Source organism: Lissotriton vulgaris, chromosome 7 (assembly GCF_964263255.1).
Source record: "Lissotriton vulgaris chromosome 7, aLisVul1.2, whole genome shotgun sequence".
Lineage (NCBI taxonomy): Eukaryota > Metazoa > Chordata > Amphibia > Caudata > Salamandridae > Lissotriton > Lissotriton vulgaris.
The window spans coordinates 1039159260-1039177470 of NC_141695.1; the positions used below are offsets into that span (position 1 = coordinate 1039159260).

Here is an 18211-nt window from a genome sequence, read left to right on the forward strand (position 1 = left end):
TTTTTTTTTTTTAATAAGAAACATGATGTTCATGCTTGCAGCTGCACAGGGCACTACTTTGTTTTCAATTACTGTATCCTCTAATGTATTGTGAACATAGCACTGTGAGTGAGTCCCAGGCCCGACCAGGTGTTTACATTGGCTGGCAGCACCTTTAGCAGCCCTGCGTGCAGGCTTTGTTTGTTTGATTAAATGGAGTGCCTCATGAATTCATCAAATCGGAAGAGCTCTAATTATGCGTGACTACAGCAATTTAAAGTGGCAAAGCGGACAACTGCATTAAAATGTGTTAGTCTAACCTCTGATGTGTGGTTTTTGACAGGACTGACCGACAAGCTGTCAGGAACTAGATGACCAGCAACCCATGATAGTTAATGGATCAGAAACCCAAATTCTAACATGTGTAAACTGGTCTACCACCAAGAAACGTTCCCTGACGCTAATAGCATCTCTCGCCACAGTCAGCTAAGTCAGGAATATCAAAATCACAATAAAAATAAAGATCTCATTAGCATCTCAGGGAAATAAGGTAACTAAATCATCTTTCCCCACACTCGTGATCTGGAAGCCCAATTTCCCTTTCCCCTGGGTTTCCTCCATGGGTTCGTACTCTCCTTATTGGGATACTGAACTCCGCTGTCAGATTCCTACTTCATCTTTGAACATGGGACCTTATTACACCAGCCTTTCTAGTTTCCTTCACTAGCACCCTGTGGCTAAAACACATCTCAATCAAGCATTGGTCAATCCGCAGTATAAGTTCAGTCTTCCTGCAATAAAAGCTTCAAACTCATCTGCCACGGAGGAACCTGATATCCATGTCACACTGAAAATATATGCAGTATAAAAGAAACGAAAAATTGCCTCACAATATTTTGTTAGGGGGATCATGTAGTTTAGTTATCCTTTTGGTATTCTTAAAAATAAAATTGCATATCAATATTTCATTTTAGCCAGGAAATTGGATTTGTTGTAAAGCACTTCAGAGCCTTCCAAAATGGATTATCGTGGCTTTTTGTTCTGTAGTCCTGTCATCCACTGCCTTTTCCTTTTCTGCCTTGGGTTTGAAGCGCCGGGACACTCCTAGGAGTAGCTGAGCGCTATATAAATCCTATTTTAACATAACATAACATTTACAATTATTAAATATTACAAAATACATTCTGACCTTATAGAAAAAACTATAATATGCCTACAAATCCTCAACATAACTTCCATATGAAAGTTGCGGCCTGACATTCTAAAATCATAACCTGCCTCATGCAAAGGGAACTGAATCAATGGGGAAATACATATCAGGTAATATGTACTCACGGCCCTGACGACTAAGGTAGGTAACAGCACACTTTCTCCATGTAGCGCAGTAGACTACTTTGCTTCGTATTCAGGACCGGACTGGAAACCCAAAGCAGCCCTGGTACTTTTGTAAGACCAGCACCCTCCTCCCGCCCCCCATGGGTGGGGAGGAGGGTGCACTGCTTCTTTTGTTACTGGGGGCCAATATTGCAGCACTGCCGCAAAACTGGCCCCCAGTAACAAAACCAGCGCCACCACAGCTGCAAAAACTGCCCCAGCCTTCAAACCTCCCGGGGAAATGCCTGATACCTGCTACAGCCAGTCCGGCCCTGTACATATTCAATTAACAATGTTCCGCAATAAGATGGATGACCTTAAGTTGTAGACCTGGGCCTCATTTGGAGTTTGACATACTGGGATACTCCGCGATATTAAAAGTGCCAATGTCTGTAATGCTTTTGTAATATAGCAGATGGGATATCTGCAACTTTTGGTAAGAAACCGTCCGACTCTAAATAAGGCCCCTAGTGATTACAGTTCTAATGTAATGACTTGAAGGAGATTTGTTGCTACTTTTACCCTAACAAATTCAACAAGGCCAGTTGTGCAGTCGTATATGCAATTCTGCTGATAAAAAATGAAGACTTCTGGGCTGTGCTAAAGAGGAATCAGTTTGAGTTAACTCTACAGCCAGTTATGTAAGCCAGGCAGTGAACTTTCCTTGTGATACCAGAGACTATTGAGAATTGGTCACAGTAACTCGACAGCAATCTAAGACGGATAGATCAGATGTGCAAATTAGAATGTTATCAGCATAACTGGAAACCATATATTGCTTCCGAAAGACTTCTTTATTGCAACCTATGCATTGTGTTTCCTCATAGAAGAGTCTAGTAATTAAATAAGCATTGGCCAAGCCAAACGGTGTTGCCATTGCTTTATTTCCCCCTTGCATCGGGAAAAGAAAAAAGGTTACTGTCAATACGGAACAACATTTCGAAATAAATAAACAATAAAAGTGTGATTTAGCAGTCATGTTTTTGTTTTAATTTATCACTACAAGATGGCAGACTCCTATCATGGAGCACTAAAATAAAAATTCGAAACAGTGTGCCAAAGCTTTGGGTTTTTATTTTCAGATAGGAGCAATTGGACAGCCACTGCGGGGACAAAGAAATAATGGGACAGGAAGAGTGGGAGCAACAGTGGAGTAGGAGGGAGAGAAGGGGAGTGGCAAGAGGAGATAGATGGGCAGCGTAAACTTGTATTTAAAAATATACAAAACCAAATACAACGCAGATACTGGGCAGGGGGGTTTTCAAAACAAAAAAAAGACAAAACCGAGAAGAATAGAGAGGAGGAAGCAACAGACGAGCTATAGGGTAAGGGGTTGGGATTTGTGTGGGGAGCAGCACACGAGGGAGAGAGCAAGTAAGCACATGCACTTGCTTGTAGTGATGAAAGAAATGAAAAAGGTAGTTCTCCAAATGTAATCTGTAGAAGGTCACATGTCATCCAATCAGAAGCATGTTAAGAAGCCATGCTCCAGCCACATCCCAAGACAGCTCCTCTCTCCCATGACCTAATCCGACACAATCCTGCAAGAAGCAACCCCAGGGGCTCAACCATTCTGTACACCATGACCAGTAGGAGCGAAGGCTGTGTTGGGGTAGCACCACTGGTAATCGAGGGCCCCAGGAGAAGTCGCGAAGAGTAACGGCCTGTGGGGTTGACCGTGCGTGGTCACGAGGCTTATTGAATGGCCTTGAGGATAGAGCAGAAGGTGGCGCGTTGAAGTCACTGTGCCCAGCTCATCAAAACCCTGGGTGTGAGGAGCAGGTTGGGATGACCACCAAGGGAAGTGGACTGCCTCATTCTCTTGCTGGGGATCCCCGCATCATCAATCGAATCCTGCTAGGCAGGATGGGCTCTTGTGCCAAAGGGGGCCCTGGTGCAGGGGCCAGTTGCTAAGTAAGTAGCTGAAAACAGCGGAAGGAGCCGCATGAGTGGGGGAGGGCCCTGGAATCCCCCACATGGACATGACTGTCTGAAAATTGAGGCGGCAGTGAGCCCTGCGAGACAAAGTGCAGAGGGGCCGGGGGTGGGTAAGGAGAATTGCACCCCCAGCCTCCTGCAGATCATTTAACCTCCACAAAGTCCTTTGAAATCCTAGGGGGGAGGCTCTCATTGGGGCAGGCGGGTGGCCCAGGAAGAGTGACAATAATGGCTGGCCTAGTTGAGGGCCAGACTAGGGGCCCATAACAAATATCACACCCTTCTCAGAGTGGCTTCCTTGCATGGTGAGGTGGAGTGTGACCCCCAAACATAGCTGTTCAGATCGCGCCCTAAGTCAGTCCCCACTTTGAAGTCTGCTGTAGAGCCAGCCTGTCAGATGGAACTTGGCTGGCATTTGCTGTCCTCAGCCCTTGAAGTTCAGCGGGGCAGGACCGCCTGGGGGCCTTATAGGCGGCGGACACACTGTGCCAGACCTGGGGCTGGGTTGCTGGTGGGGGCATCCCCTCCATTCCCAGCACACAGCCATCACAGTTGTCCCATCTGGATGGGGCAATCGGCCTCAAAGTTCCCTTATCCATGCGGCCTGTAATTCAGAGATCCGACTTCTCATGCCGCCCCATAGAGAAGGTAGCGGGGGTTTGGAAGGTCAGCTGGAGAGGGGTCAGCCTCCGACCAGTCATAGTAAAGTTCTTGAACTATGTGGATCAAATATTCTCTGCTCCAAGGCAAAATCCAGTATCAGTCACATACAGTAATGATTTTTCCGGTATTGCACTAGACTGGTGCAGCAACAGCCTCAATCCATTCAAGCAGCCTAAAAAAGACTACGAGAGCTGAATATATAATATATGCTTCTCTTTCCAGCCAAGATGAAAGAAATCTACTAGTCATAGTCGCTCTTTTTGTAATCCCCCGGAAGAGGTCTTTCAGTGGACAGATGAACGGATTCATTTGTGACCTCACAGTCCTGTGAGTATTGATTCCCCCTCAAGATGAAGGAAAAGGGTAAGCCCCCCAGGACCCCGGATGAATGGCCGCAACAGATCCACCTCAACCTGGAGGGGCTCTAAGTTATCTACCGACAAGCAGGATGCAGAGAAAGCGCCTCACCCTCCCAGATGTCCGGTGCAGAATCATCATAGTGACAAAGACAAGGATCTGCACTCATGATGAAGCCTCTGGCGGTTATAAAGCATATGCTTCTATAGGTGGCATTGAGCATACACGAGTAGTTCCTGCTTTAAGAACATTTCTTCAATGTTGGGTATGGGTATCCATTGGGGCAGGTGGGGAGGCCTGGTCCTGCAGACTGTCTAAGGGAACATGAATTAATGGCCTGTTGGACATGGTTAAGAGAAGTGCAGTCTTTAGGCAGACCAAGCAGGCAGGGGCAGACGTTCTGCTGTTACAGGAGACTCATTTCAATGAGAATTAGGTCCAGTGTCTGGCCCGGTACAAGCAGGTCTAACTTGCAAGCTCTGCAAGGGGTTCGCAGGGCACTGTCCTACTGGTAAAAAATACATTCCCAGTCCCTCACACTAAGACAGGGTCAGATAGATATGGTCAATACATAGCTGTGATGGATACGCTCTATGGCGAGATCCTTACACTCTTTGAGTGTATATGCCTTCCGCTTGGACAATCTTACATTGACCTAATGAGAGGGCTATGGGGAGGCCTTACAGTGCTGGGGCTGCCCCAGAGGTGGATAGGTGGTGCCCGTTGGAGAGGGCCCCAGATACCAGACTTACCCATCTATCTTCCTTTATAGCGGCTTTTGATTTGACAGATGTTTAGTGTGCTCATGCACTGGAGGGGGGGGCTACACATTTTCTTGTCTGCTCACAGCTCCAACTGTCGTCTTTATTACTTTTTGATTCCACGGTCATATATCCACATGATATCACACATTATGGTATTACCAAGAGGCCAATACGAGCACTCACCAGTGGTGCTCAGGCTTCGAGTGCGCCCCTGGTGCAAGGCCTTCCTCTGCACCTCTCACTGTGGACTGTACAAAGTCCAAAATACTGTGAGCACATGGAGACCTTTATCGACGACTATTTCACACATAATACGGGTTCAATACGGTTCTTGGTGATGCTGTGGGAGGCACTGTAGACCACATTTCGGGGGGCAGGCTTTAGTTATTGCATGGAAGAGCGACAGCGTAGTTCATGGGAATTGACCGAGCATGAGACCCAGATCAAAGACCTGGATGAGAGGGGACACAGTGGAGATGGCCAAATGGTGCACAGACAGCTAGGCCTTTTCCAGAAGCAATAGCAGCAGTTTTTATTAGATGAGGCCAAGTTGGCTTGGCAGGCGTTCCAAAGTTGCATATATCAATGGGGGGGACAAGTCGAGTCAAATGCTCCACAGATTGTGTCAGGGGGTACCCCGCTTGTCCTCCTTTCCGACCATCAAAGATGGGTCAGGTGACTTGCTCACGGACTCATAGGGGATTGTGAACAGCTTTGCCAAATATTTCAAGGAAGTATACACTAAGAGGGAATAACTAACCAGATCACAGTTAGAGGAATTTATACAGGCCTCAACTGATCGTGCGTCCTTGGATGCTGGGCTCACTGTTAATGATCTCTCCACAGCATTGGCAGGGATTAATGTAGGCATGGCCTCCGGGCCTAATAGGTCCCAGAGTGAGTTTTTTTAAAGCATATGTGCCAAAGTTTCATGGCCATTTATTAGGGGGGATTCAATCAGCGGCGGCCGCTGCAATCCTGCCCAAAGACTGGTGCATTGCTGAGATTGTGATGTTCCCAAAACTAGGCCGAGTAGCAGACGAACATTCTTTTAATTGCCAAATCGCCTTGCTCAACCTGGAGGTCAGGATTTTTGCCAAGGCACTAGCCATAGGTTGATGCACCGCATTCCGGATCTGGTACACCCAGACCAGTCCGGCTTTATCCCCCACTGGGTGACCGGTCATAATATTTGGCGCGTCAGTAACGCACTGGCACTGGCGGATAGGCTAAGGGAACTGACATTAACTCTCCTGCTTGACATTGATAAGACCTTTAACTTGGTCAGCAGAGAATAATTGTTCATCCTCCTCACATGCCTGAACTTTCTTACCTTAAATTGCTCTACACAGGCTTAATGGTGTCGGTGCGCGTAGCGGGAGCTCGGGCGAATAGATTTCCCCTGCAGCGGGGAACGTGACAGAGCTGTCACTGTTCCCCCTGCTGTTTGCCCTTGCCATGGAGCCGCTGGCTGTATGGGTGAAGATGGACACATAGGTCCATTGCTTTGAAGGGAGGGAAGAACTCTCCAATAAAATTGCACTTAACACTAATGACGCTCTTTCCTTTCTCACAACACCTGAATCTATTGGGCCTAGACTACTGCAAATCATGCACATTTTGGGGAGACGTTGGGCCTCCATATTAGCACCTCCAAATCTATGGTGTTCGTGATGGGTCCTGGCCTTTAGAAGCTCAGATGGGTGTCCAGACTGCGGTTCACTACTCGTGGTTTCCAATACTTCGGTGTATTAGCTCAATTGCTTGTCAAGCACTATTCATTCTGACCCTTAACAGGAAACAGGTGTTGGACAAGATGTTTTGTGCTGTCCGCTTGAGACTTTAGTGTGTGTTGAACAGGAGCTGCACTAGCACTTTCTTCATACAGCTCAGGCTTGAAATGATGTAGCTCCTCTTACGGATACAGCACAGACACGGCTCAGGTTGCCCAGTATGTAGAACTACCTACAAATTAGTGGTAATTTGTGCATTTCTGCAATGTAGACCTCACATTTTCGGCACACCCATTAATTTAACATCTGCAGTCAGTATTTGTGACCATTGCTATCAGAGTGGAAATACACACTAAGAAGCTAATTGTCAAGTATACATCGCTCTGCTGTCACTAGTGTGGCCTCGAGGAGCTGCTACCTTGCGAGGGCAGTCACACACAGATGAGGAGGATGCTGGTGTGACCTAACTCCAGTGACTTGGTTGATGAGTGTGAGGGGTGGAGATTAGAAGTGCTCAGTTGCCTCACGGGGTGTGAAGTTGTCCCTTGTTGAACTTGAGCTTGAAGGAGATTTGCTTTGGTGCATTGCCTGCTGCCAGGGTGGATGCGCAGAGATCTGGTTGTTCTTGCATTGGGGGTACCGTGTGTGCTATAGGTGGCTGTACACCACATGGCACATCAATGTATGCACTAAAAGGAATGGGGTCTAAGGGGTAGATATGTGGTGTGTTAGGTGCTTTTCTTGGTGCGGTCGGTTGTTTAGTAGCTAGGATGGTACCTATGTTCTTATATGACAACTCTTTATTAATGTAATAACTGCACTTTCTCAATTTCTTTATTAACCTTACTGCTTTCGCAAATTTGCTTGAAAATGCACCATATTCCCAATATTCTTTCAAAATGTTTTCGGGAGAGAACCTCCCGAACCCCCCTTAGGTTGTTTTGGGCTCGCTCTCTGCACGCGCTCGCCGCAGTGCACTCAGACACAAATTTTACGCATCATCACTTTCAGATCTCACCAGCCGCCACTGGCTCAGGATAGTGCAGCACTAACAAGTACAAAGCAGCATTGCTCAGGAATAGGAACACAGTATATGGGCAGGCAAGAGATAACACTTGCGAGAGTAGGAAGGCAAAATCACATCATTGAATGGCTGAAGGATGGACCGTGAACCGTGTTTGGGGAGATGGTAGAATTACTGTAAAGATTTTGGATGTCAGAGCATCCCAGAGAAGGGGGATTGTAAATGTTGCACCAAGCACGACACCACTGATTGAAGCGCTTTTGAGGAGAACAACTTGAATAATAATGATGAAACCAGCTTTTGGGGTATATACCAGTATTTTGGGTGAAGCAAAGGTGTAAGGTGGTGTGAGACTCACAAAACATTAGGGGCAAAGAAGACCCAGAACTCCATAGTATTGGTGAGTGCATGCTACTCGGCATGGAAAACATGACAGTAGGAGGAGAAGCAATAGATTTTTTCTTGGATTGAGTACTGGAACTGATTGCCATGTCGTTTTATCATTTCTAATGAATAATTTACCAAAAAAAGGATATTGCACACAAACTCGAAGTCATGTGTTATCTGTTTAAATACAGGATGGCTACAAAACTCTTAGGAGGTATGTAACATCCATTTAGTGAATAATTACCGGTGTCTGAGGCCACAAAGTAATCAGATTTAAATGTAACTTATTGCCACATTATCACAATCACCGCCTCTATTGTAGCCACTTTTTAAAAATATTCGCTTTAGGTTACATACCTTGAAATTGTCACGCGCGTACTATAAACACTTCACTCTAATTTGGGCAATGATGCATGCACTGGTTTACATTCAGTGTGAGTCAGTATTGGAAGTTCAAAAGCAGGGACTGCATTTTTACAGAATTAAAAAATGTCATTATTATGCAAGGGAACTGCCTTCGTGCTTAGAACTGGATCACTTAGAAATAAACAGTAAAACCACAGAAAGATGGGGCGTTTTTGTCATTGTTCAATTAAAATGAAAACCAGTTTGTTTTCATTAAAAAGTTTCTCAGGCTAATGTAACTTGCAACAGATGGCCTGGAGAGGGTTTACAGACATGGTAACATTAACTAAGGGGCTCTCATTATGCCAATCTACTATGCAGATGAATGTGAGCATATGCGGTTTCACGGACTGAATATTTTTGAAAGGCACTGAATGTCCCTTTATGGAAACCTATAAGCAACAGAGGCCTTTAAAAAAATCTTTCTTTTTTTATCGCTCATGTACATCTTTCCAACTGGATCCTAGACACAATACCCAATTCTTGCATTCTGAGATGAAATCTTGTACAGATATTATCTTTTCTTTTAAGTTGTATTTATTAGTATTCATTTTCTCGAGCTTCTCAAAAAAAGTGCTGTGAAAGGGTGGCATCTTGGGATGTAAAGCATGGTTGCAGAGGTTGGTATCCTATGGGGGCTGTGAGGTTTGAGCAGGTAGGACCTAAAGAATGTTTTGAAGGAGCCCAGGTTCGAAGTTTTCCAGAGGAAAGGAGACATAAGTGAAAATGGCTGAACTTTGAGGAGGCACGTCGTGGGCAGGGCGGTAGAGACGGATGGCATTAATGAAATGATGGGGCCTTCCTGGACATGGATGGCTTTGAATGCCCTACTTAAGAACTTGTAAAGGAATTCAAGTACATTGGGAGCCAGACTGCCTGGCATGTTAGAGGTGAATGTGGGCCTCAAGCAGTTGACAAATGGCAAAGGGTGCAGGTGGCAAAGTTTAGGTTTCTTTACAAGATTTGGAATGAGTGCTGGTGCAGGTTGAGGGTGAGGGTTGTGCTGTAGATTCATTTACTCATGACTATAGGGGCTGATACACAAAAGTATTTATGAGAAGTAGTACTCCTGTAGTATTGTTTGAGGTTCTCTTGCGTGTTTTTAGGAATTGGCCCAGAAATGTCCAACTCCCTATTAGTAGCTGTGCACAGGGGGCCCATTCCTTTGGATTTGTCCCATATCCCAAAGGCATGTAAAAGTTCTCAAGAGTACCACAGGACTACGACTTTATGCACTCCAAAATCCCTTTGTGAATTGGCCCCAAAGGATAGGGTAGAGTGAAAGTTCGGATTTTTACGTTGTGGTGCATTTGCTCTCAGAAGGACCCCTGACTTTATGGAACTACAGATAGAGGACCACAAATGAAAAACGTTTGTAAGGAGTTGTAGATGGCCTAACTTTTAGGAACCAATGAAGAGGAGACTTACAGGATCTCAGTCTTGGCAATTCTATGTATTAAGGAGCGAGCACATATTTATTATGGCAATGGCAGAAGGCGGCCAAGCTAGAAGTGAGACCACAAAGGAGGAGAAACAGACGCAGATTTGAGTGTCTTAGTTATATATGTAGTACTCAGGTCTTCATTACTTTGCATAAACTGATCTCCTCCCAGCTGTGTTTACCTGCACTGACCATCTACAGGCTCGTTTAATGCTGTGAAAATAACACGTCAGCTGAGGAAGAAAAATTAAGTCCTGATTGGTAGCTCAAAATAAAATCATCTTGAACAAATTATGCAAAAGACATAGAAGGAGGAACACATGGTACAAGCAATGAAGAACGCGTTCCATGCGGTGCAGAATGTCATGCTGCGAAGTGAGGCGATTCACCCTGTCTGTTAGAACCGAGGTACAGGCACGGTCCGTGTGAGCCATGCTGCCTTAGGGCAGAGCACATGGGCTGGGAAGGGGGTTTAGGAAACCAGACCCTTGTCAGTGGCAGGCCCAGGTCCAAGAAGAACTTAGTTGTGTCTGAAATGCCATCTGATCTTTTCAGAAGACATTCCATATTGATGGGAACCTCAAGGCCATCATAGCAAAATCCTTAACAGTGCTCATTTGATCATATGTAGTGGCCCTATAAAAGGATAGGCTCCTTGTATGATGCATACATTTGTGCCGACTCGACAACAGTAAACATTAATAGTTTGTGTCCTTTTGAAATGTACCGTGGCAGTCCTGCCTCTCTGTTTCCACCTATTGGAACGCATTAAACTAAGAAAACACTAGACGCCACCCGGAAATGGCTGGTGTTTGCAAATCTCTGGTGGATAAACTTATGCTGGAAGTTGGAATAACCAGAGGCCAGCATACTGAGCTGACAAGTGTACTTTCTCAAATTAAACTTATGTTGCATATTTGTTTATATATTCCGGATTTAATTCTTCGATTGGACACGTCCTACTGTATTGCTTATACTAGGAGTTTGCAAGTCTTACCTTACATGGCGGTCTGAAAGTGTGCGATTTCTTGAAATACAATGTTTGGTGAATGGACTGAAGAGGCGGCTTTGCCTTTCATGCATCTGTTCACTATCACCTTAATTGTTGTGCAGTTAATAGAATGCAAAGGGTTGTATCTACTAATAAAATATTGTACATACAATTTAATGCATTCACTCCACCATGTGAGTTTCCTTTCAAGGTTATGGGTAGCGTTGTGTTTTGACATGTCCGTGAGGTACCTTTGCACATTGTTACAAGTTGTGCAATATTGCTCCATTAATCCTCTTTAGTCCATTCAGACTTTTTGTCGCACACATTGAGTAATTACTCAGTAGAGGGGTTGCTTGAAGGCAGCACTTTGAAATTCCCATAGGTTAATTATCCGTGCATGTATGTGCAACTTCTGCGTGCTGTCTAATGAATACTACTAACATGTGCACTTGTTAAAACTGAGATGCAACGTTTGAATATATTTTGCAAAACACACTCTTTAATTTTCTCGACATTGCCCTAATATACAGAGGTATTTCACTGCAGACGTCTCTTGCTAATAAAATCTGAACAGAATGTATGACGTTACAATGCATGCCTTTACAACGCAGTTTTTACATCGCAACATCCTTTACAATGCATTCTTTTACATAGCATGCAATTACATCGCATTTTTATAAACTAGCTTTACAACGCATTCCATTACATCGCATTATACCTTTACAACACATACCATTACAATGCATGCCATTACATTGCATTTAAGGTAAGTGTTGGATAGTATAGGGGTAATAATTACTATTCTAACCCCAGTGAGTGCAACAGTAGAGTAAGTGTTGGATAGTGTAGGGGTAAAAATTACTATTCTAACTCCAGTGAGTGCAACAGTAGGGTAAGTGTTAGAATAGTAATGTTTGTCCCTACACTATCCAACTCCAATGAGTGCAACAGTAGGGTAAATGTCAGATAGTGTAAGGGTACTATGCGTTGTAATGACTTGCGTTGTATTGACTTGCGATGTAATGCCTGCGTTGTAGTGACATGCATTGTAATGACATGTGTTGTAGCGACATGCAATATAATGGCTGCGTTGTAATGACATGCGCTGTAAAGGATGTTGCGATTTAATGTCTGCTATGTAAAGGTAGTGCGATGTAATGACTGCGTTGTAAAGTGTGTTTCCCGTCTGAACATAGACACAAGTATCGCATGGAATATATTTGTAAACTACGTGCTTAATCATGTAGACTGTAGACAACTAATATCTGCCATGTTTTATTCCTCTCAGGGTCCTCCGGGTCCGCCTGGCCCTCAAGGGCCACCTGGCCTCCAAGGAACTTCTGGCCTGCAAGGAACTCCTGGCCTCCAAGGACCACCTGGCCTCCAAGGCACTCCTGGAACAAAGGTTTGTTGACTTTTAGCATCACACCTGCTGGTAACTTGCCTCTTAAATATGGTGATCTATAAGAAAGCCATTCAATACAGTGAGTTCTTAGTCTTCTCTCAAGTGCTGTTCATGCCGGACATGTTAACTGATCGGGCTACATGGCTAGAAGGGCTTGCACACCTGTAGGATGGCTTACGTACCTTATACCTCTGCCTTACCACTCATGTTTTAACATGATTCGGTTGACAACTCAAGCAAGTCTGTTTTGTCAAATAGCAATGTTTCCTGGAAATAGAGAGTACTGAAATGGAATTGCTTAAAGAAATCAAATAGTGTGAGTGTTGATCAATTGGTAAAGAATAATAAAGCTATAAAGAGCACAAATCCAAACTCCGATCAGTCCGTCCAGAATTTTTTGTTCTGGTAGTGCTTTGAAAAAATGTAGGATCTTAAACATAGGTGAGTCTGAGGTTCTTTGGAGGTTCAAATAAAAGCTGGCTATCTCTTGTGTGATGATTTCTGGAATTTGAAAGAGGCACTAATCTTTGAAGATCAGCTAGTGGTAAACCGTATTTGTTAAATGCCTGCATCTCTTTGGACTCCAACCACGCGTAGACTGGTGAATATCTTGATTGCAAACATCTGAAGAGGCTGCAATGATAGTGTCAAAAGCTTTAAACAAATATTAATATCCTGATTTTTGCCAGTTCAAACAGCATAGTGTATTAGGGTAACGTTAGGCTAACTTAAACTGGCATGATCATCCCATGGCCAGGAAAATTGGGTCCTTCAGGATCTTCCTTCTGAACATAATTAAAGGTTTGTTGATATCCTTATGGTCAATGCACAAGAGCATTCAAGTCTTGCTTTTTGGTGGAATATTGTTCTTACGTCCACAGAATGCAGCCTTCCTGAACTCAGATGGAACTGAATTTGTTTTTTTCTGACACATAGAGACAACAACAGGAACCATTTGCTGATTCTGAATTTTAGTCAATATCTTATTCATCTTTCAAGGAAGGTGGACAAGTCACTAGGAAACTTTGATCAATCAATTTTGTGTTGTCCTCTCATGAGCTAAACCACCCCCTGGCATACATTATAAGGGCATTGCAAGTCACAGAGGAGTTCCATAGCCATATAGAAGAACTGAGCCGAGTTCCTTTACAAGGGTATGAGACTACGAGGTGACTTGCAATATCCTTATTCTGTACAGCAGGGGCTACTTTATCCCCTATAATATATGGTCACGCCATCACCTTTCCCACAAACCACGTAAAATCCTTGGTGTGTAGCTCTTTCTTATTAAAGAGAGACCATGTTTTCAAACATGAAGAATAAAAATAGAACCTTTAGTGCAAAATTATACACATGAAAAAAATGTTATATGTTTATTGCAAGAAATAATTAGAATTAGTTCAATACAGTTAGTTTTTTGTGTGTTTTTTTTAAACTGTAGTAGCTCAGAATGTGTAGAAACATGTGTAGAAACATTCAGAAGGATTCAAACTTTTCTATAATTATTTAATCCCTGACCTGCCTTTCACATCAGCTTCTGGATCTATCAGCAGGCATTGTGATGTCAGTACTGGACTTTAATAAGTTATTACAGTTGACTTCTGACGACATTTCTTTATAATCGGCAACTGAGTGCATCACAAGTCGTCCATTATCAACAGATTAAAGATGGGCTTGCAAAATCCCATGTCTTATATTAACTTTACTTACCAATCTATTGTTGCTGAGGTAGAAGGCTCAGATACTCTTCATGCTTGGACAATTAAAGTGTGACCTTAACGTCAGAGTTGCTTCAGCAGTGGTAGAGAACCACGTTTCATTAAGAAAATTGCATTGAGGTTTGTGTGGTGATTAAGTCAGAAATGCCTGCTGCTTGCATGACTGCAGAATGAGATGTGATCGCATGAAGTGATGGGTGCTTTTGATGTGTTTGCTGTGGGATGTGGAGAGTTGACTATTGAGGTTGCTTTGTTTAGGGGCACGTGTGGCAGCATGCATGTGGCGTGGAGGAAGGCATACGATGCAAGGGTTCTGCCCCTTGCCCTTGACTCTTACTAAGCAATCAAAAGATGCCTGTGTCTTTGTTTGGCTCTGAAAAATCTAGAGCGGAGACCAATGCCATGGGGTCGAGGGTGATGAAAGGGGAGACTCGCTACTGATCCACTAATGCAGGTAAAGGTTGCGTTTCCATGCTCAAATGAGTGCATACTAGTTTGTTGGAGAGAGAGGGTACAGTGTCCTGAATTTGAATCCTGGGTTTGATGGCAAAAAGGTTCTACTCTTGATTTGCTGGTGCGAGGTAGCAGAAGGTCACATGGCCCTTTCCACAATGTTGTGCAGAAGCAAAAATTGCTGCTAATTTATTCCCACCTCCGGATCCGCAGAAGACGGGGCCACTTAGAAAAGTAACAGGAGGCCTATCATTATGGTACCGGAGGCATCAAAACGATAGGGCCCTGTTACTTGGTGGCATAATGTTAAAGCTTCCCTCATGTTTGTTACCATTCAGTTTTTTTACTCTCTTTTCATTTGCTTTGTCTTGATAAGATGCAATTTCAGTTGAAATCCATACCGAGCACTCAACAATCTTAGAAAAAAATAGATGTAATACATTACATTTTGTGAAAAATATCTTGAAAGCCAGATTTCCTACAGATTAATCTACTGAAAAGTGGCAAAACGTAACCCAAATCCTACTTTTAATACTTTATTGCAATGTAGACTTAGGACATATGAAACAATTATCTGTCTCTTACCAAATTTGTCAGAATTTGCGTCATGGCAGGTCTTAGGTACAAATCTGCCCAAGCGCATTCACTGTACCCGTGCTGTTTCTAGTGCCACCTTGGAGGTGGGGACTAGAAGCCTGCGCTTATGTCACCTTTAAGAGCCAGCATCAATCAGACCAATACCCATAAAATCGAGAGAAAAAACCCAGAAATGTGATGCCAGTCAATATCCATCTTCCCTCCCTGAATGCTGTATCATAGATTCTGCGTTGTTCCTAGCCTAACTCGTACCTCCTATCACTGCTTTTGCTGCCCTGTGTCTTGCACATTATTTTATTCATTGGTTCGGTGGTATATTTTGCATCCATGAATCCCGCTGTGCAGAAGGAACCTGCTACCAGACCAGTTCTTGTGTACAGGGCTTTTTTTCTACGTTCTCATGACTTATTCATTTCTTTAGGGAGAACTTGGATTGCCGGGGGCTCCTGGAATTGATGGGGAGAAGGTATGTTTATTATGCTCCATTTACCTTACCAATACATGTTTTTGTTTCATTTTTGATACAATCTACATAATGTGGTCCATGATCCGTTCTGGACTCTCTGCAATGGGAAGACAGATCTCAAAACCGTCATCTTAACTATTGTAATATTAATATTTGACAAATGTATTCTTGCATTTTTTTTAATACATTTGAGTTAACAAACATGGATAAAATGTATTGTTCTTTAGGGCATAAAGGGAGACCAAGGAGAAGCTGGCCTACAAGGATCAAAAGGAGAACGTGGGGAAATGGGGCTGGCGGGCCCTCCGGTATGTCCCTCTTCATCCTTTTTGGTGTATTTACAGTGCACTTGTTTGGATGCCTCATTCTACCATTCTGTTAGATGAAAAGTGCATAGGATGAGGTGATTCTGTTCTGTTCATTGACACCCTAGTTCGCTGCTATTTTGATCAGTTGTGGATCAAACTTCCAGAGGAACACAAAGCAAGAGACGGTTTTAGGTCAGGAAGACGTATCGTTCAGCCTCAAAGATTCTCTACACAACTGACTGTAACTTAGTTCATATGGGAGAAAATCTGAGTGCTCTTTGGAGGGACTTTCTGACCCACAATAGGATTAGTTTGCATAACCCAACCCCTTCACCTGTCCTGATGGGAGTGAATGTAACCTCCTCCTCTCAGAAGGTGAGATACTGTTGGAGGGACAGAGAAAGTTGGACGTTGGTAGAGGTGCAAAATTACTAGTGCCGAAATCTAAGCAAATGATAGCGGTGCAGTAAGGACTATGTTTAATGGCTGGAGATTATGCAGAGAACAACTCTTTTCCTCCAGTGGTTCCACGCATCATCTGAGAGGAAAACTCCCATGCCTCTTTAAGTGTAAAAGTCTCAAATCTTAACGGATTAAATAATAAGCATGAAAGAAATACCTATTTGCACTTCATTATTAGGTCTTATTCTTAAGTAATGTATGTGTAGTTATTTTACTGATCTTGGAAGGATGGATGGCTGAGTTGTCCCTGTCAATCTTTGTGCATGTGACTTGCAGGCTTCATGAACAATTCTGCTGATAAAGGTTCATCCTCTACGTGAATTTAAATGCTTTGAAAATATCTCTATCTCTTAAAGAGATAATAAAATCTGAAATTCTATAGCAAATTATATCAAGCACAAATCACATAGCACTCACAGGACAGTACCAATGCTAAGCCTCCTTGCTTCAGTATTTCCAAAAGCTTGACTACTATTTCTACTTCTTGTGCACTTATAAAGCCTGCAAAAGGCATCCAAGCACTGACTACTAAATGGAAAGTTGCATAGTCATAAGGCAACCTTCAACTCAACACTACATTTTAGAAGCAGCGAGGGATCCCACAATGGACATACTTAGATGTCCCTTGCAAACACACTGAGAGGACACTGGATGAAAGCAATTCTCCACCGAGCTTGGGACTGTTCGCTATATAAATATTATCTTTCATATGAAGAATCCTCAGTACACTTCGGGCAGAAAGTTTAAGTTTAAGTTAAGTTTAAGTTTAAAAATTTGTATAGCGCACTACTCACCCAGAGGGTCTCAAGGCGCTTGAGGGAGGGGGTACTTTACTTATTGAATATCCAAGTTTTTAGTTGTTTTACACTCATCTCCTTTAGGGTAACAAGTGTGCAGGTGTGCATGCCTTGCACTCCTCTCCATCAGAGCATAAGTCACGCAGGCCTCACCCACCTGTCCTTCAGAGCAGGGTGTGTGTATACCTTAGGCTACTTCAGAACTAAGGTATGCTTGCCTTACACTTCTCTGCTTCAAAGCAGAAGGTGAGTATACCTCACACAACTATCCTTCACAGCATCAGATACTCATGACTTGCACTCGCCTCCTTCAGAACATCAGGTGTGTACGACTTGAACTGACATCGGTCGACAATACCAGTATATTAACTGTACATGGTGTATCCACAGGGAGTTCCTGGTGCAAAAGGAATGATCGAGACATTGGTAAGTTACGCATTGGGTGAATTTTATTGCAATGTGATTAAAATGCCATTTATTTTGCTTTGCGTTTTGAGGAAAATTGAAAGGGTGATGTTGTGATCCTTGCCTTCTGGCAGCTGTGTGGATTCGGCAGCTGTTGACACTGCCAGACATGCATTTCCAGCAAGCAATCTAATCAGTCACCAAGCAGAAATGTATTTAGACATATACTATGGTATAGCGTCTGCATTTATATAATGCTTACTTCCTAACCATTAAGCCTATGGCCAGCTGTAACTTCACAGTGACCTTCTGAAACATGGCACTTTAAGTAGCTGCACCTTCTCACACACATTTGCAGTGCTGCAAATAATTGCTTCCGCATTCCCGAAAAAAAGGTCTTGCTTCTGCATTGTAATTTAGTATGCTGTTCGTTTTTCCTTATCGTGTTGGCATGTTCATTGAGCCTTCATCCTAGCAGCATCAGGGGCGCAGCTTTGTCAGTAAGATTGGGGGGTGGGGTTGAACTAAAGATTTTCCAACA

The 18211-nt window shown here is 43.5% G+C and overlaps 1 protein-coding gene across 6 annotated transcripts in view; it reads left to right on the plus strand.

The window, feature by feature from the left end:
- Nucleotides 1–18211, plus strand: part of LOC147702888 (uncharacterized) — a 353529-nt gene that overhangs the window by 257934 nt on the left and 77384 nt on the right. For all 6 annotated transcript variants that reach the window (XM_086931471.1, XM_086931472.1, XM_086931470.1 and 3 more), the window contains 4 exons: nucleotides 12348–12464; nucleotides 15654–15698; nucleotides 15926–16006; nucleotides 17656–17691. In XM_086931471.1, the coding sequence (XP_086787597.1) occupies nucleotides 12348–12464; nucleotides 15654–15698; nucleotides 15926–16006; nucleotides 17656–17691 (279 nt within the window). The remainder of the gene's footprint in view (nucleotides 1–12347; nucleotides 12465–15653; nucleotides 15699–15925; nucleotides 16007–17655; nucleotides 17692–18211) is intronic.